Here is a 24,823-nt window from a genome sequence, read left to right on the forward strand (position 1 = left end):
CAATTAACATATTATATATATATATATATATATATATATATATATATATATATATATATATATATATATATATATATATATAAATGTGAAAAGATAAGAAATAATTAAAGAAATGAGGAAATTTTTACACAGAGATGTCCGTAACACTATTTTCACGTTTGTCTATTTTTTAAATTATTTTAATATTATTCTATGACTTTTTTTTCAGCAACATAACTTTGCTTGTCTCTAACGACTAGTTATATTTGTACAACTTAAATTATGTTCTCTATGACACAATTTCCTCTTATGTCTTCTAAAAATATCTTTGCTTCTTTGACATGTTTCTATTTCATTTTCATCCAAAAAAACCCTCATTTCCATTTTAGATGCTATCGTTTTGAGTCTCATTTCCATTACTCCTCGTCAATTTATCGCCTCGATAAAGATATTGTATCATAACTCCCGTATTCTCGTCATCCGAATCATCATCGTAGATTTCTATGTCATCTTCGTCATCCTGCTCCACAAATATGTCCCATGCAAATTCGTTTTGGAATTCACTAAGCTGCAGCAACGCCGAAGTCAAATCCATCTTCAGGAAAGGTTCGAAATACTTATTAAATCTTCTAATTAAAGTCGGCGACGCTATTTCGCTTTCATCTACAGTCGTGGACAATTTGTAAGGCCTCGTTTCATCAAGATTATAGTGCAAATAAAGTATAACGTCATACAATTTTGTGATGTTTATATCTCTTATTCCCAACATTGTTAACTCGATCAAACTAACATCAGAATTGTAACATATATAAGCATGTTCAGCTTCTAAAAATAATTTCTAAAAAATAAAAAAGTACTATAATTAAGTTATTATATACATTAATAAGTAAATCTTCCCCATCCTATTAACAGTGCATTTTACTGAAGCGTTAAGTCATAAATATTTGACAGACATTTCATTTTATTCTAATAATTTTTTAATTACCTTCACTTCGTCGGCCTGTTTTAGACGGGAAAAGTAGCAATCAATATGATGCTTACAGCTCTTCAAAAAGTGCTTTACATTATTCAAATTGTCAATACAATATTGCGATAACATGTTACGTACATCGATAAAGTTAGGCAGTACACATTTTCCTAATTTTCCGTGGCCATCGTCGTCTATCAATATCTCTATCGCATACAGACCTTTTTTTGCAATATCCTTGGCGTTAGACATTTCAAAGACAAATTTCGAATTCTGCTCGATTTTTATACACGGCATTCCCGTAAACTGGGAAATATCGCGACACAATTCCGTGCTCCAATTCCGGCGCGATTGCACATCTGACGTCATGGCTCCGTTACTCGACAGTTTCGATTGTATATTTGCTAATTGCGATCGTCCGAATTTCAAAGCTTTAATCGTGGTTTCCAGCATAGAAACATATATCTTCAATATAGCAATCTTTTCCAATATATCTCCATTCTTCTGATTAGACAACTCTATAAAATAACAAAAAATTTCTCATTTGAATAAGAATAAATCGTATCGTATATTTCAATTTATTATAAAGCGTACATTACAAAAACGAAAATTTTGAAATCTTAAAATTTTATAGTAATAACAATAAATAAAAAGAAAAAAAACATTCTCTTATAAAAATTAAATCTAAAACTTTGTCATACATTTATTGATCATTGTTATACTCGTATAAAAATTTTACGAAATATTTAGTTAAATAAAATTGTATATAAACAAAACATTTATTTTAAACTTGAACTTTATTTTGAGAGTAAAAGAGAAATTATACCTGCATTGGTAGAATTATTTTCTATTTCCATGTCCAACGAAGATACGATCCTTATTCTTCTTACACAATTAAATAAAGATATTATTTTATTATATAACAAATGATATGTACTTTCTACCTAATTTTAATTAAATTTTGCTTTTATGTCTAAGAGCAAATACAAGTTGCTTTTATCCACTTATTTGTTCAACGCACCGAGTGTAACAAACATAGAATTGCCAACGTACATTCGACAAAATAGTTCGTGTTTATATATGTATTATTCAAGGAAGATGATGTTTACAAACAAAAATAAATTCGTTACACGATACTAAAACCCTATTATTAGACAGTCTATGTTATTTACATTAATATTTTATTTTTCTCACAAAAACTTGGAAATAATATAAGAATTAAAGTACAAATACTAAATGGTGAAAAACACAAAAACTTGTTAATAAAACAAAAATAAAAAAGTTTGTTATAAAAAAATAGACCTGCCTGGTGTGATATGAGAGAGAGTTATTAAAGTGTCTCGAGCAACGCTCTGCCCTTGTCTGGTCTTTTTGATCAGCCTGTTGTGAGCTAGACAAGAAGAAGAGAGGAACTTGGGACTTCTGTCTCATATCGCTCGCCTACCGTGGATTTCTATTGGGAATGACTAAACTGCGATACGCTATCTGGTAGCGAAAACAGAACTAAAAAGAGTAGGTCGCCGGCTGCCACATAAATAAATCGATTTAAAAACTATTGGACCGAACTTGTATTAAAACCATATAAAATAGGGGTAGAATTTTCCGGGAAGTGCTACAGAGTTTATAGTTTTTCGTTATCTATTTTCTGGAAACCGATTTTTTTAATTTTTTTGCTCGTAAGAATTAGAAAAATTAAAAAAATCGGTTTCCAAAAAATTGGTAACGAAAAATTACACACTCTATAACACTTTCTGGAAACGTCTCTACCCCTCGTTTATATACTTTTACGAAAACGTCGGGGTCCACGAGTTTTTAATTTAAAAACGGCCAAACATACACCATCCGTAAAACGTTTATATAATAGTATAGAAGAGTAGGTCGCCGGCTGCCACATAAATAAATCGACGTGCGGCATGAAGGCGCCGACGTGGTAAACGTGCATATTTCACTTATGGGCAGTCTCATTTTACGTACTGAACGCTATATATATATAGGAAGATGTCCTGACTGACTGACTGACTCATCAACGCCCAGCCCAAACCTCTGAATCGAATTTTTATCAAAAGTATATGAAATAGGGGTAGAATTTTCTGGGGAGTGCCACTATGTATATAGTTTTTGGTTTCCAATTTTCTGAAAACCGATTTTTTTAATTTTTCCAATTTTTCAATTAAAAGAATTGGAAAAACCGGTTTCCAGAAAATCGGTAACAAAAAACTATACACATAGTGGCACTCCCCGGAAAATTTTACCCCTATTTCATATACTTTTGGTAAAAATTTGGTTCCGGAAATAAGCACATACGTCATATTGTAGAGTGACAAGTGACCTACTCTCGTTCAATGGAACATTTCTTTTCCGATAAAAGAACGTTTAAAAAACTATTACATAAACGTTTTGTTTTAATAATAAAGACATTATTTTATATAAAGACATTTAAAATTCCTACTTTTCACGTCTTTCGAACGTGTTTATGACGTCTTGGAGACATGCGTGGGACAATGTTCTAGAAGCTTTATTTATATGCATACCATCTATGATGTCTATTCTTTTTCGAAGAAATTTCTGAGCTGGTGCACATTCGTGCAATATACGTTAAAGTGAAACAAAATAACTTGTCTTACTCTAACTTCATTGCATTACTAATGTGCACCTGTTCAAGAAGTTCTTCAAAACGGAACACACGTATAAATGTTCTTTCAATGGCCACGTTCAGTAGAACGTTTATTTTGCAACTGTTGGAAGTTTTCTAAGCTCAGATTTGTCCGATAACAAATAGATTAAGACCGGTAGGACAAAATTAATTTAAATAAATAATTGGATATATGTGTATGGATAAAATGATTTATTTTGTGCAATATAAATTTAAATGTTTCAAAAAAAAAGACTATTAAAGCTATTATATAAATAAAGCAAATTATAATTTTGAAAAGAAAAATTTTACAAATATTTATTCAGTAAAGTACAGATCGGTCCGTTCAGCTCAAAGTCTCTGCTTCCAATCTCCATAGCGTTGTTATTCAACCAACTCAGGGAAACGACTCGCGACTTCTTCTCTTCTCCGACAGTCCGGCTCGCATCTACCGGGCATCTTAGTGCAACCTTCGGTTGGAAGCAGTCGAAAGTTAAAATATAGAAATTTATATTTAACGACAAATTTTGATACTTTAAATTAAAGTTAGAATTATTTATATAAAAGTTAAAATTATTTATATAGAATTATTTAAATTAAAGGTAAAATTATTTATATAAAACTAAAATTGAAGTCCTAGACACACACAATAGTTTGATTTGAGATTCTTTATAATAATTGAATATTTCGTCTTAAAAAAATCCGCCACTATTTTCTATCAGGTTTATGATATTGTAAACTACCTACTAATTCATTGACGATCGTTCATGTCGTGTTCTGCCATTATCCTTGAGACCGGACCCTGCTTTTACCAAGCATGAATATCTACCCACAATTACAGTATTCTGCAGTATTTCATTGATATTAAATTTATTCTTTATATTTATACATAGATGATGGAGAATATTTTGCATTTTTCTCCTGAATATAAAAACTATATTTAAAGAAAAAATATTAGGTGAAAAGTACTTCGCTTTTTCTCTACATATTTATATGATATACATATATTGATGCATGTATGTACATATACATAGATATTACATATATAGTAAAAACTAAAAAATGTACTCTACAGTTACTTACCAGTTATTGATAAATTACCAATTGTAACTTAAATATATTTCTTCAATATCTACAATATATATATTTACAAGTATCTCTCTCTCTCTCTCTCTCTCTCTCTCTCTCTCTCTCTCTGTACTAGATTATAAATTGCGTGCAATAAAGCACATCAAAAAAAGAATGTTATATTTATAATTCAAATAATAAATAAATAAGTCACATTATATAATGAATTGTTTAGATAAAGTTTACTTATAATAAAATATATATTTAACCTAACAAGTAATAATAGTTCCTATTTCATGTATCTACGCCAAGTATGATGCAAATTATATTTGTGTTAGAACCGCGCTCAAGTTTGCATATAGATATTTGATAAATTATTTAAAACATCATTTGTATCGTGACTTTTTTCCAACTAATGATTAATTGAAGCGCAAAGAGCGCAGCGTGGCAATGCACTTCTATCGCAAACATTGTTAGCAAATATTATATAAAATGCGACTATCGATCACGCGTGCGTCTCGTACAACCGACGACGTCGAGTCGTCCTCTTCCTCTTTCGCACGAAGAAAAGTACGATAACGTGCGGAAAGAATATATCCGAGTGCCGAGACACGCGCCCATTTACGCCAACGTAAATAAACGATCGGCGCATTGTTATCTCTCGACAGTGGACTGTCAGTCAAAACGAGTAAGTATATTATCGGGTCCGACCTTTGAACCGCAAGAGTGAGTGAGAGAAAGAGGGAGAGAGAGGGAGGGAGAGAGAAAGAGAGAGAGAGAGAGAGAGAGAGAGAGAGAGAGAGAGAGAGAGAGAGAGAGAGAGAGAAGCTCCCCGGCAAAAAATCCGTTTTCCCTTCACCGACCTCTCCATGGCGCGATAAAACCAACCCGCCAACCCTTCCCGTCGTTCCGACCACTTAGACACCCGTGCGTGCACCGTAACAACGATTATACCGGTCATTAAATCCCGATGCGACTAGGAACCGCATCGAGGCCGGCAACACCTGACGCGGCGGCCTCTAATCGAAGGAAGACAATCGCGGCCGAGTCGAGTCACGGAAGAAGGCACGGCGACGCAATTACGACGCTATATATAATGACACGAAATCTGGATACTAACGCGGCACCGACGGGAGCGAGTCAGGTCCCTACGTGTCGAAAAGCGAAATATCATTCGCTTAAATGTCACGTCTTCTTCGAGACGCGCGTCGCGCGAGGAAATAAATCTCTAGGTACGAAATTCACAACATAATCATAAAGCGCGCGACGTCGCGAGCCAGTCATTTTTGCGTCATTATAATAGTCTGCATGATAGGCGTGATTTTTTTTCGCCGTTGTCGCTCCGTTAATATTTTTTCCTCTCTCTCTCAATCTCCGTCTATTCTTGTAATGTGCGACATTCTCGGTAACGACTTATTGTATACGAGAAATTAAACGAAAGAAACGTGCGGGAATCGATCCAAAAATACTGCTCGAGGAAAAGTTTATCATCGTCATCGTGTCGCGCAAGCGTCGCTTATTTTTTTTCTCGCCGACAGTATCTACCGCGGCGCTCGCTAATTAACGGTGCCGCGCATTATTGGTAGACATTAAATAAGCCGACGCGCGAGAGATATGCCATTTTGCTCACAACTGCGCGCGCGTTTGTGTGTCGCGCACACACTTCGTCTCTTACTTCCTCGCGGACGGAAGAAGAGGAGACGAGTTGACCCGACTGTCTACGCCCGATATCAACGGGAACGATAAAGAGCCGAATTGTAAACACAAAGTGTGCAATTCCCGCCGAGATGAAAGCGCGTAAATCAGAGATGTAACTTCCATACAGTCCTATAAGAAATCCAAAGATATATCGATAGTATATCAAAAGATACAAGATTAGATATTTATACAAAACATTTTGTTTAAACTACAGATAATCTATTAATAGTCGATAGTCGATCTTGTTAGATCAACGAAGAAAAAGTGTGCAGAAGAGCGATGGAGGAGCACCGCCCCCCTCGAGGAGCGCCCCCCCCCCCGAAGTATCTTTCGGGAGCAACGAGCTAATCTCTTCTCGTGCAAAAAAACGAAGCGGTGCCTGTGGCGAGGTTAATTAGCAAAAATCATGGGGGAGCAGATAAGACAGTGTTCTCCCTCTCTTTCTCTCCCTCTTCGCTTCGAATCCCCATCTTCCTCTTTCCCTTTCGCTGGAGAAGACCCCTCGTCGCTCCTCTTTCCGCTCTAAGTCATCCCGCTTTCTTCTTCTCCCGCCGCCGACTTTCGTTAAATCGAAGGCAGGGGAGGGGGACTCCTATCGAACGAATAAAAGGCTTTTCGTCCGCGGCCGACGACGAGGCCGGCTGCAATAAAAGCTTAATTTATAAGGCGACCCTCGACCTCGCCTTGGTAAACGAGGGGGGTGCATGAGCCGCGATATCTTTACACAAACGCGGACAAGTACGAAGTTAAAAACAGGCGTCTGCGAAAAGAAAAAAAGATGCGGGACGCGGATAAAATAACGAAAATAAAGAAAAATTGCGCGCTTATCGCAGACAGTTGTTAAATAACTAATATAGACGCCCGCGCCGTAGAAATTTAAATTGGTCGTCGACGGCCGCGATATTGCGTGCCCGAAGACTCGCGTTGTTTAATCAAAAGCGAAACGAGCACGGCGGGAAATCATTAAGGAAGGATCCCCCGTTCGCGGGGATGACGCACGTATAACGCGACCGTAATTTCGGATTTTTGTTTCCGAGTGAAAAGCCGGCATAACCTTTAATTTCGATGCTCTCGGAGTCATCGGCCGCGCCCACTGCGGCGATTCCCGGGGGGAATGTGAATGCCGTAGATTGTGGCGGGAACGGGCTTCCGGCTCCGTCGTCGTCGCCGAAGCCGCGGCCGAAACTCAAACGGCCATGTAATCCCTCGTTATATCCCCGGGTCGCAGGAATTATCTTGCTTAATGTACGCGCAATTGCGCGTACCGTCGATAATAAAATGCGATAAAATGGACAGTGCCGTCGTTAGTTCCCCTCTCGCGGTCGTTCGATTACATTGCCGATTACCAGCAAATTACGTACTAATATTGCCTTTAATATTGCGTACCGCAACTTTTTTGTACAGTTCGCCGACTTTTGCTTGGGCCATGAAAATGTTAAAATGTTGCATTTAGTGTACAATTTCTGCTGCTTTTTATATTGAAAAAAGATATTTAAAAAAGTATTTCATATACTTACTTGACTCCCTTGTGTTTTTAATCTATTTATATTGTTTTTAGAAATATATAAAAAATCTATGTAACGTATATATTATAAGGAAAAATACAATTTATCATAAATATATTTTATTACTATAACTAGGCAAAAGTGCCAGCGCAAAAACGATTGTTTATGAAATTATGACGGTCACAGGGCGGTATAACCCGGCACTTCCGGTCCACGGGGACCGGAACTGCACGCATAGTCGGCTTGCTGCCGCGTCGCGGATGCGCTATTGCGCCCCCCGGTCGCAGTGAGAAACTCGCCCAAAGTCATTTCACGCCCGGCAGAGCGCGGAAACGAGCATTTACTCGAGATTTCGTTCATAAATCAGGACTTGCCCGAGAGAGTGTCCTGCCCTCGCTGCTCCCCGTTACACCCCCGCGGTCCGCCGCGATCCCCGGGGGGGTTTCACCGGCGGTCAACAATGGAATCTGAAAGCGATTAAGCGAAATCGCTGCGGAAATCAGCGTTCTCAATGGAGAATCGACGTGTTGCGAATAAAATTATCGCGGGAACAACATTAATACAATTGCACGTGATTTTTACGAGCACGAGAGATGCAGAGATTGATAGTAGAAAATTCTCTTTCCAATAAAGATTATTATCCATGATTTTTTACGAAAAACTTTTTTTTAGACACAAAAAGTTGTATTTAAAAATTATCACCTATGATTTTCTATAAATTAACTTTTTTTAGACAAAAAAGATATTTAAAAATGACCACCGTAACGAGTACAACGAATAATTAACATTATGATCATAAATATGAACCACCTATGCTCTAGAGGCATCACGGAAGAACCTGGCGTATCTGTGAGAAGGAAAGGAAGTATCTTTCTATCGATATGATAATGACGGACATAAAATTTTATCTCGCAAACGCGTTACAGCCTCACCCACTTCCGGCGCCGCGATATTTACGTTTCCCTCGGGAAACTCGAGGAAGAAAGGCGACTATCGAGAAAATGTGGCAACCGTGATATTATTTTGATTTGGAAATCAACAGGTGGATTACTGACAGCCGGGTAGCGAGTGCCAGGATCTTATAGAGAGAGAGAGCCTGTTTTGTTCTCTCTCTTCATGTCTCATACCAGTTTCGGATCATTTTCGATGTTATCCCTATAGCATATGCCCGATACCGAGCAGATGGTTGAAAGTGTTAAGTTAGCCTACATTGTGCGGCGCGACACCGGGCGATTTAAAAAAGAGACCTTGCATTTTACTTTGAATTATCGATTGCATCGGCTGAATTTATTCGCGTCGCTAAAACCTCGAGCAATAAAAAAACCTGTCGCATTTTGCAAATTACAGTTTCGGCAAGAATTATGAAACGCGAGGCTTGTTGCCATTAATGTTTAATTAATAGGTACTCGAGAGACGCGCAATTGGAGCAGTTGTAGATGCCCCCGTGTCGCTAAGGAGCGGATGAAAAATTGCAACAAAGGCAAACAGCCCGCAAAAGGAGGGAAGAGGAGGAGGAAGAAGGAGAGGAGCAGGAGGAGCCTCATGATCATGCCTTCCACCTGTACGTACACGCATATGTACCATCACCAACACCGGGGGAATACGTTGGTCCCTTGTGTACAGCTACAGCTGCCGGAATGTCTCGATGATGTTCCGGCAGAGAGAAAGGGACGTACAGGTGCGATCATTAAACCCAATTGAATTTCAATAAGTAGAAATGCGCGCGCAACATTGTTTTCTAGATAAAACACGCCTCTATCATTTTTACGGTCGATCGTCACGGCACGCACGTGCGAATGAAGCCGACGACCTCACAGTTCGCGGCTTAATCTGATCTTTTCGCGCGTTCATACAACAAAAGATTAAAGATCACTTTTCGGTGGTTGTACTTTTGTACAGCTCGCAGCACGTTCTATCTAACGACGCATTCGACGTATTCGACGCATTCGTCGACTTCCGAGGCGTATCGTACACATTTTTTCTTCTTTTTCTTTTCTTTTTCTCCTTAAGAGAATTAGAAGTGCCACGTACGGCCCGGTGGCACGGCCAACGGAAACTCGGAAGGACCTCAAGGAAGGCGAAAGGTGCTTGCGTGTATGCGTTGGCCGGCCGCGCGCTCGTGTAGGACAACGTGTCATTAAATCGAAAAGGCACTTGTGCCGCCTGCACTTGCCGTCCAGGAAGAAGCACCTGACGGTTTCCTCCACGACAGGGTGGGTTTTTAACGGTCGAAAACACAACGCGCGCCGCGCCACCGCCGCCGTCGTACAGTGATTCCGAAGGGTAGGCTGCGAGCACAGGGAGCAGCGGATCGATAGATGATCGATAATAAGACGCAGGTGCTTCCGCTGCGCCGTATTGTTCAACGCTCGTTTCCTCTACCTCTCTACACCACAAGAGAGGTAGTTCCGTTTTGACTCTCCTTCGTTCGATCTTATCTTCCTTTTCTCCATTTCTATTTCGTCGTTCTCTTCTTCCCCTTGTTCCGCTTCTCTTGCCTCTCGCCGTTTTTCCGCTTCGCCTCCCTCGTTTCAATCCGGACCGTTTTCGCCTCGTTGCATTGTAGCCTTCTTCTACCGGTGATCTCTTTAAGCTTCTCCCTCCATCTCCAGCTCACCCCGTTCCTTCTCTTCTTTTTCTCTTACTAACTCATTCGCATTTTCATTACTACTATCCCCCCGCTCTTCGTTTGTCATCGCGGTCTCTCGTCGATTGCTTTTCTTTTCTTCCTTCACCGCTCCATTCAGCGTGATGTTTGTAACGTTATGATTCTGTTATGTCAAGCTTTACATTTCGAGAGATCTTCGATGGAGACAGTTTTATTGTTCGAATAGTCGACTCTGATTAGTGGATTTCCTTACGATTTACGTCTTACGTCTTTCGTCGATTCGTGTGTCCAGGCCTTAACAGTTCCGTTGCATACAACCGTTACTGACAAAAAATGGTAATGCTTTTCCGCCTTATTCATCGTGTGACACATTCTGTACAATAAGCAATTACAATGTTAATTGTAGATCATGATATACCCCAGACAGGCTACCATGTTCAAAATCGGGACGTAAGACGTCTTAAAGATGTCTTTAAGACGTCTCATGTTTCTTCTGTCAAAGACCACAGAGATCAGAAAACAGTTTGCCCGAAATGTCGTCGTTGTTTCGTATCGCGACACCTTCGTGGGGTGGGAACGTCGAAAGGGTGATGTCGTTCCACCGAAAACGACGGTTGAAAGTCGCGTCGTCTTCTCGCGCGTGGGACCTTCAGGTAGACGTGAAACTTTTTAGCTCTGCGCAGTGCGCTCTTCAAGACGCACGGGGTGTGCACCTGCTATACACCTGTTGGCCGTTAGTCGCTAACTCCTGCTGTCCGTCGCGAGCGAGTGCGGCCGCGCGGTATACGTGTGCGGGAAACGTATCTCTTCGAGAAGACCGTTAGAAAAAAAAAGCAAATTGATGCGATCTCTTTAGGAGACGGTCGTAACAGGAAGTGGTAAAGGGCAGGATAGAAGGAGGAATATATCCTAATAAAAATAAGGGAAAAGTCGAATATCGAGAGATAACCATCAGACTTTTGAAACTATGCAGCTTTTATACGCGTTTAGAAACGTATACATTTGAAGGTTTTTATATAAAAAGCGTTCTTGTCGAACGGAAAGTAATTTTTCAAAGAGGGCTTTCTTTGAAAACATTCTTTTACTTCTCGAGCGCAAATTTCAATTGACGAATTCTGCATAAATGCAAAATCAGGCTTTTGTGAGGAAATGTTTTGCCAAACGAGAATGTTATGCCGTCAGAGTCAATTCAAAAGGCGAAACGCGGCAAATTTGTTTCTTTCAGCGGGGCAAAAGCTTGGCAATCATACGCTATTAGCCTCCTCCACAGCCCGATATCCAGCACGCGCTCAGGCAACGTCGGTTGCGAAGGCAATTTTCAAACGGGCCAATGGCCATCTCGCATCGGTAGTAGCAGAGGCATTGAAGCGAACGAAGAAAAGGGTGATCGAAGAAGCACGCATTACCTTACATACTACGTGTCCATCGATAGTCCTTAAACCCTTCATCTTTCACGTGTTCAAAGATAATTCTTGGCTGTTGCGCTCCGTTGTTGCAGAATTCTTTCTAATTCGCTCAAAAAGTATATGAAAATATTTTATTAGACATATATAGAAAAAAGCTCATTAATACTCTCTAAATTTGATAAAGTGGTTTCGCCACTAATATGTTAGAGTGATTGTCACTTCAAGAGAGAGAGTTGTTACTCTAATTTTGAATAAATGCGGGGGGCACTCACAAGGTATAGGAGTGAATTTTTCACCCAAATTTTTAGAGTGGTTCTATCGGAATGATATTCTAAAACTACAGTGAATCACGATTCACTAAACATCGACTGATAAATGACTCTAACAGAGTGAAATTTTTCATTCAAAAAATTGTAGAGTGAATTTTAATTCACTCTCCTACTGCATTCCAGACACTGATATACTACATTCAAAATAAGTGCAATTTCACTTATAGAGCGCAATTGACTCTTTCTCAGAGTGACAAGTCACTCGAAGTGCACAGGCTCAATTTTCACTTTTCCTTACACTCATTTTGAGTGATAGTTCACCCTTCGACTTTTAGAGAGTATCATTTCAACGCATAAAAGATGTAATTTATGTAATAATTAAATTGTTATTTATTTTTTTTATAGGATTACACGCTTCGCGCATTAACAATGTTTCGCGGATCAGCAGGACGATCGCTAACGGTGCGCAATTTGCAGGAACGGATCCGATTGTGCGCACACGCGCAACCGGATCGTTTCCACCAAAGGCGAAAGACGAAAGACGAAAGATGGTTGAAGGGCAATTATCGTACGAAGGGCCATCAGGTATTCCGTGGCGTGTGGAGGAGTACATAGGCGGAGGAGGACGCGGAGGAGCAACACAGAGGCGAGCGGAAGGGACGCAGAAGGAACCGGAGAGCGTCTGATACACTTTTAATACGGGACCGAAGGAGCCCCCTGCACAGCAGGTGCACCGCAGGTGATTCTCTTCGTCCTTCTCGCACATCGCGCACAGGCTTCCTCTCGCACGACTCTCCTCACGACTCCGGCCTGCACCCTGCGTACGCGATCTCCCACAGTGTCGTGGACTCCTCTTTTTTTTCTACGCGGAGGAGAACAGAATAAGGAGGGCTTTTTCGCCGACCGGAACTCGGCGCTGGGAAGAAAGGATCGATCGGTAATGGCTGTGCCAAATGCGCCCGCCTGCCTAATGATTATCTAATCATTATCGATTCATCTCGCTCTCCGAATTTCCAATCGGGCCACAACCGGTCTGTTTTATTTCGTTAAAATACAGACGCAAGTGAAGATAAAGAAAAAACCTCTGTAAATCGCGAATTGAGAGAAATTGAACATTCTACCGAGATGTAATTTGTTACGTCGAAGTCGAATGTGTCGTAAATTTATCGTGAATTCAATATTGAGTCTTCTACTTCTCCATGCATTTGTCTTATTTCTATTCTGTGGATTTTTTTACCCCCACAAATCCACAAGAGCGCTCTTGGTCTTGAAACGGCGTGCCGGCTTGCCGACCGCCTGTAGCCGAGATCCTCGTTGACGCGTGGGAAAGAAACGGGGCGCCAACCCTTTTTTTCGAGACGCCGTCGCAAGACGCTGGGGGTGGAAACGTAACCGATACGCTCGGCAGGACCCCGTTTGAATTTCATCAGGGCGACCCCGACGCGACGCCATGCCGGGATTCGTTCTGCTCGACTGCCGTATAGTATCCGTCGATGCGACCGGGAATGCCGCAAACTGGATTTCTTGCGTGCATTCCGCGAATGCGTAATTTTAAATGCCGCGAATAAGAATAAACGCGTATTAAAAATACACGGCATTAAAAATCTTGAGTCAATTCGCGAGGAATATATTATATATGCACCGTTCCAATTGATTTATCGCTTTTACTGCATCAGCATCGTAGAATTTATGTTCTTACGCATTGTAACTTTTTAATATAACGCACGCATTGATTACATCATCGACGTGGATATCTCTATATACAACATCTATTCGAGTGGTGTGCACGCTGAGTTTCGATGCAAAGGAAATAAAAAGAATATTCAAAAAATATTCAAATTTCGCTCTGCATTAACATTTCCTGTAATAAAAAATATATATACAGAGACATGGTTGTGTATCATCCGTGTTGCTAATTTATTTATCAATTCAAATCAATTCCAAGTCGATAAAAATCATTTCCGATGCCGTTTACGAACATTTTACAAACTGATTGTAGGGGAGCTGCCTATTCCGCGCTGCGGAATTGAGCGACGGTTATGCGCGCAAAGCGATTCAGGCGCACGATTCCCCCCTTATCGCCGATGGGCGCGCGTGTTACAAAGTGTAACTCGCGGCACGAAGAGAGTAACACATATCCCCGTACCCGAGCGTATATTATCTAAATTACGCGAAACACGCATATTCGCGCGCGTCGAACGCTCGTGGCGCCGCAAATGAATAATTTCTCGTGGATCTCTCATCGGTGCTCCCGATCGGCTCTCCTCCGATCACCTGCCGAATAACGAATAAATTTTGTCAAAACGTATTACTGTGCCGTGTAGCGCCAACGACACGCCGGCGCCGTTGACATTACACGTCGCTGCGTTTACGTAACTTAATTTGCACTGTACGCTCGATGTCTATAAAAAAAAGAAAAGCCAGAGGTATGCACAGCGAGGCGCTAACACTCGCGAATTGACACTTACTTTCTCCCGATAATCGTCTACTCGCGAGGCTAAAGTCGCGGCCCGTGAAGCGTAGAACAAACAACGAGGATGAGTAGAAAGCGCGGTTAGCGTATAACGCCAGCCGAATATGAGCGCCTGATTGGAGAGCGCGGTGATAATAAATTAACGATAATCGAGTGGCCGATTACGCCGCGCGCATAACATGAAACCTCGTTACCTAGAGTATACTGCTGCGATTAATTACCAGCAAGGCCATCCGACCAGCAGCGTTTCCTCGCCTCAAAAATGGAATATGCGTGTCACAAGTGTGCAAGCTGCAGCGACCGCGCGCACTCGGGAATAGCGAGTGGCCGGACCCCCATAAAAGATCGGCGCAGCTGGATTTTTTGGAAAAAATCTCGAGCGAGCACGGGCATGCGGTTGCCCCGGAGAGACAGCCACGAAGAAGAAGAAGAAGAAGAAGAAGAAGAAGAAGCCAAAGTGCTGGCGGTATAAAGGCCGTGAAGACGGGGAGTAGAACGAAACAAATGAGAAAACGAAGGAAAACGGCCTCGGTGAAGAAGAACGAAGGCAAGGCGCGAATGGAGAACGAGGAAGAAGAAGAGGGAAAGGATGGAGGAAGGATCAGCGGAGGCAGCGGAAGAAGGATAAGAAGACTCGAAGGAAGAAGTCCGTCTGTGGCGATGGAGTTGAAGGAGGACAGTGAGGTGGGCAAGGTGCTGCCAAGGTGGCGGTTAGGGCAGCTGATCTTCGAATAGCAGCAGGTGAATGTGAAGAAGCTCATGTGGATGAAGCGAGACGGGCGAGGATGGCGGTTGTGGTAGCGGCCCGGCCGCGGAGGAGGAAGAGGTGGAATCCACGCGTGCATAAAAGGTGTTTCGTTATTGTTACCAGGCAGAGCGGCAGCCCCTTGGATTTATTAATCTTGTTCTGCCGGCAACATGGTCCCGTGCCGTACGCTGTACGACTGATAGACCGCAAAAGGGCGCGGTGCCTTCCTTCCGTTCGCCGCGATCAACTCCTTCGCGCCGTACAGTCGAATTTCAAGATATGCTCGATTTTGAGAATTATCAGGCATGTGGACAAGTGCGTTCCTACGACATCTCTAATTACAATCATCTGCGCGCGACATATCGATATCTTATCATCTTCAGACTATTTGATCGCAACAGATGAAGCTTTACTGCGTACATAATTATATTGTAAATCTCGTGATTTCAAAGAATACAAATTGTTTCTAGGACGGGGAATACAAATGACCCCCTGATCGATGTCTGCTCACAAGCCTTGATACGCGATTATGGCAAATGATATCTTTTATAATCAATATTTTTACAGCTGAGGAGACAAGTAAAAATTTTTAGAAAAGAGTTCACGACTATAATAAAAATCAGCAGTATCGGAATTTTATCACACTCGGGATTTAAAAATGGGAGACGCACTGAGTGTTCTGCAAATATTATATTTACCTGCGACACCACTTGAATAAATTGGAACAGATTATCGCGTGCGTATCTCGGCCATCTACATATATCGATCTATTCTCAACGACATTATCCAACGTTCGAAACCTGAGAAAAAGGAAAACTGTTCGCGATGCGCCGCGACGATGGTGGCCGTCGTAGAAATTTACGGTTAATTTCTCGCCAACAAAGTATCTCTGTCAGTTCATCATCGCGTGTGTATATACCCGATCGACGACATTCTTTCCCGTATCGAATACTCCGTGGAGGGTACTGAGGATCAAGAAACCACGCAGTGAGATCAGAAGACACAAACAAGCTCTGTGCTCCGTTGCGGTTTGCGCGCACACGTAAACGCGCACGAATTTGCCTTCATTATGCCGAACCGTCGTTTCTTACCGAAGTCATATCCCGCAGAAAGAGAAAAAAAAATTTGCAAAGAGAAAAATATTCCTGCAAATGTTCTACAGAAAGAATAACAAGTTGGAAAGGGGAAAAAGATATTCCAAACGACTTTTATTTTGTACTGCCCAGGCAAAGAGGTACAAGATGTCAATTTGTTTTTGCATCGGCAGAATATTAATTTCATATATTGAGAAAAAATATTTAAATCCAAACAAATATTTATTAAGTATAATGGCTCCTAACGATTTATTTACTTAATATAATACACATATTTTTCTTTTTTTTTATTTAGAATTAGATATTTTTATTTTAATTAAGTAAAAAGCAAATAAGCTATTAAGTGCCACCTAAATAAATATTTCTTTTTTATCTAAATTTTTTTCTCAGTGTATCAGTGAAGTTGAAATTAATTAGCGAGCTGATATCAGTAATTTACGAATTATAAAATACTATTTTATCTCATGCGTAGAATTCGGTTGTATCGTTTTAAGATTTGCATAATGCGCAGTGTTCGTGGCGAGTAAATATCATTATTATGCAATTCAGCCGCGATCGTTCGAGCACGTCGACAACAAGGACGAGCTCACACACGCACACCCCCGCGTCCACTTTTGCGGACGAAGAAGACGAAGGGGGACACCGTGTAGGACCGTTCGACTTCCTTGCGAGGGTCCGTTCCCATGTCCTCTCCTGGTTCTCTGGCTTTATGGGGCTTTCCGTTGTCGCCACTTCCCATGGACTTCCTAAACATTGACTTCCTTAAAGGAGGCACAGGGAAGAGCAGATGGCCTATTAATTCGACGGCCGCGAAGGAACCACCGCCGCCGCCGCCGCCACCACCATCATCACCACCACCACCACCGTCATTACCACTACCAATGCGGACACCTTGCAACATGCATGACGAAGAGAAACCTCGCGAGACGCCCTTCCCCGCGCTTTCCCAGACGCGGTGCACGCACTTGTCACGCCCGTTTTCAGCCGTTAAATTTGTCGAATTCCCCAATGACCTCGTGGTAACAATACGGCAGGAAAACGGAACTTGGTGCGTTCTCTCTCAGTTAATTCTGTATACATGCAACGTATAAGGATACAATTAATATGCGTAAAATAATTGAAATTCAATAGCTATTACGTTGATCATTTGCGAGTGTCACATTCGTCTTTCATTGTCATTGTTATCTCTCGACCTGTTCCGCAAGATCGACGTCATGTAGTGCGCAACAACTATAACGATGTAAAAGACACGTAATGGAGGTCTTATCGGAGATGAGCAATTTGCATGCTGTTAATGACAAGATGTTCTACCGAGGGAGGAGAAGGGATGGGAGGGAGGGTAAAATTTTTGAATATCTCTTAACAATCCGATCAGCCACAGATAAATTATTACTGAGTCATCCGATTTTTTTTTTCGAAAGTCAGAATAAACGACAAGCATACGTTGGAGAATCGAGAGTCTGTCTTATCTCGTATCGGCTGGCCGATCGACAATAATAACAGATCTGACGGTGCACTTTGCACCGTAAGCCCGTCTGTACATACGAAATATAACGTTAATAATAAAACCGGCTGGGACGACACTTTCTGACAAACGATAGCGCGAGTATCGCTCGTGAGAATCTAAATTAAAAGCCGATAAAGACGATTTTCTATACCCGCTTAAATGTGAAATATTAAACATTTTATCGCGAGAAATATTCGCAGATATAATTATCTATCTACTATTATCGATCAAAGTATGATATCATTGTCTATAATTAATTACATTAATAAAATGTTCAATGATAAAGTTACATCATCAATTAAAGATTTTGATATATATTTTTAATTCAAGACTCGCGCCATTGTTAGCGATATTCTCGCATTATTTCGTCGAGCAACTCATTGAACAAGTTTGGAAAATTGCAAGGGAAAACTGTGAGTAATCCATGCGGAATTCGCGTCGAATAAGTATAACGTGAGAAAAAACATATGTGTGCCTTCGTATCGAGCGGAGAAATCGGCGATGTCAGGCTCACTTATGCAAGGAGGTCCATCCGATCGAATATTATGCAATTAATTTCCACATACAGATCTATATGTAAATAAGTCTACGCAACAAGATGCGATAATGAACGCTAAACTCCGCGATTCCTTCGGCGCTTCCACTTGAGTCCACGCGTTCATCTCCGTTTGAGTGTGCTTCTCGAATCGTTGCACTTTGAACTTCCTCTCGTTCTTATATTATTCGCCGATTGCTTTTATCAGCGTACACATACACGTGTAACTAGTCACGTATATTTTTAGACACAGTCAATTTTTGAACAAATTATGCCAACAAAATAAAATAAGCGTGTTCGATGTGTGCTATAAGCTGAGCGTAGCACGACGGAAAATATTTTAGTATTTTAATATTCAATTTCAGGAATGTTAAATATTCGCTGTACAAAGACCTCGAATCGTCTTAGTTATCGAGATACAATCTACAAGCTATCTTCGTTTATGTTTTACAATTGTCAATAACTTCCCACATTTCTTATCTTTTGTGCGTACTCTATCTTCGCGCGGTCATCATTCCGGAACAAATAAGATAAGCAAATTAACAAATTGATTTACATCAAGACTTGGTACGCACCGATAAGTAAGGCCGTTTAAAATTTTCTTTAAACTTCTTGAACAGTGTACATTTGCAATCTGTCGTATCAGACGTTTACACCAATATCAAAAATAACAAATAAATAATTATTTCGATCATTTAATCCCATTGTTAAGCGGGACAATGCGTGATAAACTTAGCAACATCTGGGACTTCTGTCACGGATGAAAGGACTCTTCTCGAAGTAACGATCTAAGAACAAGATAAATCCGTGCACGGAGAGAAGTTTTTGTTATATTTTACCCTTAAATTCACTAGAAACTTGAGACAACTTGGCAACCAAGATATTTATACAAATGTACAAAAGACATTTTACAAACAACGTGATAAGAATTACCAAGCAAATTGATAAATTTTGAAAAATTATTGAAATTTCCTAGATATATTTTAGTAAAATTAATCACACATAATTTATATTTTAATGTAATAGATATTAATATTTTTTATTATGGTAAATATTAATCAAAATAGCTTACATAAAATTCTTGGTGGTACATGTTGTCCCACAACTACCATGATTTTAGGGTAAATTTTAAGAGAAAATTCTCTCCATGTGGAATGAAATAACGCGGTGGAAAAAAAAAGGGAAAAAACAAAGACGCAAGGGCTGTGGAAAGAGGATGACGAACGAACGGGGTAGGAACCGCCGAGATAAACGTAGAGAAGGGAGAAAAGGGAGAGATAAAGGGGAGGGACGCGCGCGATACGATCTACGATGGCTCCTGTCTTCAGCGTGACTCGTAAAGAGCTCTGGGTCTTCAGGATACCCTTTGATAATTGCCGACCGCGCGAGCAGGCCGTATTTCAAAGTATACTCCCAGACTCCCAGGTACTTCCAGGTATTGTTTTGACGTTCAATTACGTTTCTCTCGGATTGTTAAAACCGGGGCCGTTTTGCGCCCGTTTGGAGCAGCGATGATCTTACGGAGAGATTTCAGCAAGTTGTATAAAAGACAACGAATAAATAAACCTTTCTTAATCCTCTTCTAACGAGCGGTATAATCTCTCTTCGGGTGGGTTTAAAGGACTTTCTGTGTACGTATTGAAGTTTATTTGAAGACAGAGAATTACTTGTACTTGTTAGCGTGTTACCAAGATTGATACCCTGAACATGAAAACTATATGAACGTTCTAGATCGCGGCTCGAAAAAAAGCGAGATACGCTGCGATGATATCGCAGCGAATGAAGTAAACTACTGAGAAATCAGAGCAGTCGAATTGTGATGACCCAGGGTGCGATACTGGAATTTCAGGCTATCATTTTTTCGACCAACAGTGATAATAGCACTTTAATGGGTTAAACCGTGAATTAAAATAGAGTCGCGGATTAAAAATTTAATCCGCAAGAACTTCTGTTAAAAAAAAAATATTTCTTTTTAAGTTACTTACAAAAAGCAGAAAAAAAACTCTCTCTCTCTTTCTCTCTTTCTTTCTCTCTCACTCTCTTTCGTGCTAAGCTTGAGCTCGGAAAACTGCAATTCTTTTCAATCTCGCGTATCCCCACGAGAGGGAGGTACAAATCGGAAATCGGGGAGAAAATGGAAAAAAGACCGGGAGGAGGGAGGGAGGTGGTACGGGCCTTCGTACGAACGACAATGGTTGCATACGAGTGCACACGCGCTCGGTGCGTATATATACGCACTGTGGGTCCTCCCGGGCTCCTCGCATTTTGTGCCAGCTCGGTGGAAAGAGCGTGAAAAAGAGCCTCGGGAAGAAAACTGGTTGGCGTCCTCACAATAGCGGGTGGGATTACGTAGGCGCCCTTGGGATCCCCTATTCAGGATCGGCTTCCTTGAATAGAATCTCGGAAAGGATAAGTGCCCTAGCCTGCGCGCGCGATCGTGCGTTGGCTATACGCGGCGCGTATTCACATTCTCTACGTGGCACATACAGCGACACGGGATTGCGGGGAGAGGGAAAGTGTATAAAAAAATAAAGGAGAAAAAGAAAATAACGGCAAGGAGAGGAGAGGAGAAGAAAAGATCGTGGATCCCGTAATAACAGCCGAGTGTATTTCCCCTTTATTCGTATCATTTGCGCGAACGTATTGATGCCTGGCGATCCAGACGCATTCGCATGCAAGATCGGACTGGCGCGCGTGATCGTACATTAGCGACGAATTAACGACACGCAGATTAGAGGATCCCGCGTGGGTAACGATAATTACGATAAAACGGCCGGGGTCTTTATCTTGCACGGAAAACTTCTACGGGACGGACGGACGCGAACGGCACGTATATACGCGTACACGCGCGTGCACATACGTACATAATATTATACATATACCCGTATTATTCGAGACACGTATGCACGCATCCACCTGTTGCCCCTCCTTGCCTTCCACCGCACGCAGTAAAGGCCCACGCATATATGCGTGCGCACGACGCACACGCCTGCATGTACGTGGGACAGCCGTTTCCTGAAGGCACGACGAGTCCTAGCTCCGGAGGATGACGAGGGGGGAGAATGGAAGGAAGAGCGCAGGGAAGGACGGAGATGAGAGGTACACACTGCGTGCAAGAAGAAAGAAACGAGAGAGAGAGAGAGAGAGAGAGAGAGAGAGAGAGAGAGAGAGAGAGAGAGAGAGAGAGAGAGAGACGGGAGAAGGGTGAGGGAAGGACAGAGAAGGACGAGGCGGACAAAAAGAAGATTGCCGAAGAGATAGATGGAGAGAAGAGTGAGGGAAGAGGGAGAAAAAAGAATAGCGTCGAGCCGCCCCCAGCAGAGAACGCAGCATCCGTGGCTCGGCTCGTCCTGTCCCACGCCACAATACGGTTCGCTCCGTCGGAGTTCCAAGGAAGGCGCTCTCAAAAGTCCCCTTTCCGAAGTGTTTGCGAATAAAGAAATAGAACGTTTCGTATCTAAACATTGCACTTTAATTTTTTTATGTAAGACTGAAAATTATTTGTCGCCAGTACTGCATTGAAAAAGCTTCAGAAAAGACTTTATCGTAGCAAAGAAAGATAAATAAATCTTAAAAGCATCTATAAAGAAGATAAGTAACTAGCAATTTTAGTTTTTTAATTTTATTGCAATGTCATTAATTATAAATTCCTCTATTTGTAACTGAAGAAATAGAAGCTCCACCCCCAGCAAAGCCTGCAGCACATGTATCCATTCTTCTCCCACGCTAAAATATAGTGTATTTAATGAGAGTTCTAGTTCTATGATATATCCCTTTTTTGGATAAAATTGATACAACTTGAGAAAGTTCGTAATATTGTAAATAAACAAATATTTTTTATATTTTGATATATTATTTTTAATAAATATAATTGATAAAATTTTATAAATAAAACATAATAATATTTCTTCCATAATTTTGAGAATTTTTCGAATCATACTTTTCCAACTCTGTTAAATTTAAAAAAATTAAAGAAACAATAGTTAAAGAACAGTCAGTATTTGTATGAAGATATAGACAAGTGTGTGAGATTTAAGCTCAAGCGATATCAACATTTGTTCCGATTATCAAAACTTTATTAAAGTGTAGGAAAGTTTTGAAATCTGAAATATGTGCCCACGAGTATGAACATTGGTGTTATCAAAAATTCAAAGATAACAAAGTTGAAGTCTAATAGACTCACAAGAGTCAGATTCTTATCACTCCCAGAAAAGATTACAAAAACGATTTAAATAATAGATAACGTTTAAGTTCTGATTTAAATCGTACAATTAATTACAAATAGCTGATTATTTTTTAAAGAAGATTTTAAAGAGATACTCTTTTTTGTAACAAGCGATCGTACCGTAACTTCTTCGTATGACCAGCGAAAAATCTGATTGCCCGAGATTGTCACCGAACGTCAGCTGGTTCATCACAGTTTCGAAGGACGGTAACACGAGCTCTTTTTCGGCTTCCCGGGTGACCTAATTGGGACCACCATGCTCGTGGCCCCTCATTGACCAATCGCAGCATGCCACCGCCCGCGTAATTAACCCGATTTACTGCGGTAGGTCCTCTAATATTTGGCAAACACATTCATTCGTGGTATCATTCAATTTCGGAGTTTATTGAAAGAAAGGAGAACCCAATTTTGATTTTCATCGATAATTCTCATCGATAATCACATTTCTGTATCACGAGTTCTTTCAGAAATCACTATGAACGTATACGTTAACGAGAGGTAATTTCCCAGATATATAACAAACCTTGAAGACGTCTTAATTGACATCTTTAAGTCGTCATATTAACAAAATGTCTTAAAGACATCTTACGTCCCGATTTTGGATATTGTGTGTTATCCGGGTTAGATGTTTTGAAACAATTCCAGTACATTTTCCGCGAGATGCAATCAATCCGCGTGGTCGCGCGCACAAAGGGCGCTCTCTCGCGTGGCGATTTAATTTTAAACCGCGCAGCAAATCTTTTCGGGCTACCTTAAATCTCCGCCGGCCTGACTCACGGATCTCACGGCGAGCGCATCGTGAATGCACGCGCCCAGCAGCGGGCGCATTACACGCACCGCGAGTGAAACGCATTCGAAGCGGGGGGGCAGGCAGGGTCCGCATACGTCTTCTCGGGGTATATTAGGATGATTCTTCTCCTTGCTCGCGCGCGGTGTGCGCGCGTGTATGCACGCCGGGAGCCTGAGCGGGGGAAGCCGATGTCCCTTTGAGAACGTGTGTGTGTGTGTGTGCGTGCGTGCGTGCGTGCGTGCGTGCGCGTGTGGGTCGCCCTGTGGGAGTCTTTGCAGCTTTCTTATCCCTTCCGTACCCATCATCCCGAGCCTGGCTGGCGTTCATACATATTACATACAGACGTGTCGCGAACGAACGTTTCGATCTTTAAGATTGAATAAGCACAAAAATAAGTGGATAAAGAAAATAGAATAAATGTCCCGCGAGAGATAAATTTGTAATCCGCGGCATATTCGCGGCGGCCTCCGAATTATTTCTGGCGGCCAGCTTGTGCAAATAGCGACTGTTGTTTATATTCCGGCCTCGATAGTCGAAAAATAGAAATAGAAGCTCTATATTTGTGACTAAAATACGTCCCGTCTACTTCGTTGTTTGTTCTACGTTTTCGTAAATTGCCCGCAGTAAATAATTTCATACAATCATTGTTAGATGATACACGCTTGAGGTATTACGAGTGAAGATTGCCGCACAATATATGCCGTCTAGTATTAGTATTTAAATACTAAATCCACACGACGCACGTGGTTCGTCGCGTACCTACCACCGGCGAGCCTGGCGAACACCTCCGTTCCTTCGTTGGGTTCCGCGATGGATCCACGGCGGAGGGTAGGGTAGGGGTTGAGTCTAACACATGGTGGGGGGTGTTTCGGCCGGGTTGAGTTAGGTTCGAGCTCCCCCTCTCTCACGGCACGACGTCCGCCTCTCAGGGGCCCGGGGCCCGGGGGGCCCACAAACCACAAACGCCGCGATGTCGGCCCTGACGAAGGAATAAGAGAGACGGCCGGTCGGGAAGTAAAGGAGCGAGCGAGCGAACGAAAGTGAACGGAGACCGGGAGACTAAACCCACGTAGAGAGAAAGAAAGAGGCGCACCGCGGGAGCGAGGGAGAGGGCCGATCGCGAGAGAGCGAGAGTGATGGAGAGGAAAAAAAAGGGAAAAACGAACCGAAAACCCACACCCGAGCCCGGGGACTCTTGAGGGACCTCTTCGTGCTCTCAGTTCAAACCGAGCATCCTTGGAAACCGGCGGTACGATTCCGGCCTCCAACCTCTTCGCCGTGCCTCATCACGCACTACGTACCCTCTTCTTCTCCCTCTC

At 41.6% G+C, this 24,823-nt stretch overlaps 2 protein-coding genes across 2 annotated transcripts; one reads left to right on the forward strand and one right to left on the reverse strand.

Moving 5' to 3' along the window:
* Positions 1 to 74: 74 nt before the first annotated feature.
* On the reverse strand, positions 75 to 2,574 carry LOC143903035 (uncharacterized). Its single transcript, XM_077416376.1, has 3 exons — positions 1,773 to 2,574; positions 965 to 1,464; positions 75 to 817 (listed from the first exon to the last, which is right to left on the reverse strand). Exons 1-3 carry the CDS (start codon positions 1,801 to 1,803, stop codon positions 365 to 367), a joined length of 984 nt encoding a protein of 327 aa, XP_077272502.1. The 5' UTR covers positions 1,804 to 2,574; the 3' UTR covers positions 75 to 364.
* Positions 2,575 to 4,943: 2,369 nt separating this feature from the next.
* Positions 4,944 to 13,909, forward strand: LOC143903118 (uncharacterized). Its single transcript, XM_077416532.1, has 3 exons — positions 4,944 to 5,334; positions 9,252 to 9,527; positions 12,538 to 13,909. Exons 2-3 carry the CDS (start codon positions 9,311 to 9,313, stop codon positions 12,816 to 12,818), a joined length of 498 nt encoding a protein of 165 aa, XP_077272658.1. The 5' UTR covers positions 4,944 to 5,334; positions 9,252 to 9,310; the 3' UTR covers positions 12,819 to 13,909.
* Positions 13,910 to 24,823: the final 10,914 nt, after the last annotated feature.

The sequence above is a fragment of the Temnothorax americanus genome, unplaced genomic scaffold (genome assembly GCF_048541705.1).
Source record: "Temnothorax americanus isolate GAGA-0224 unplaced genomic scaffold, ASM4854170v1 Scaffold43, whole genome shotgun sequence".
NCBI classification, from domain to species: domain Eukaryota; kingdom Metazoa; phylum Arthropoda; class Insecta; order Hymenoptera; family Formicidae; genus Temnothorax; species Temnothorax americanus.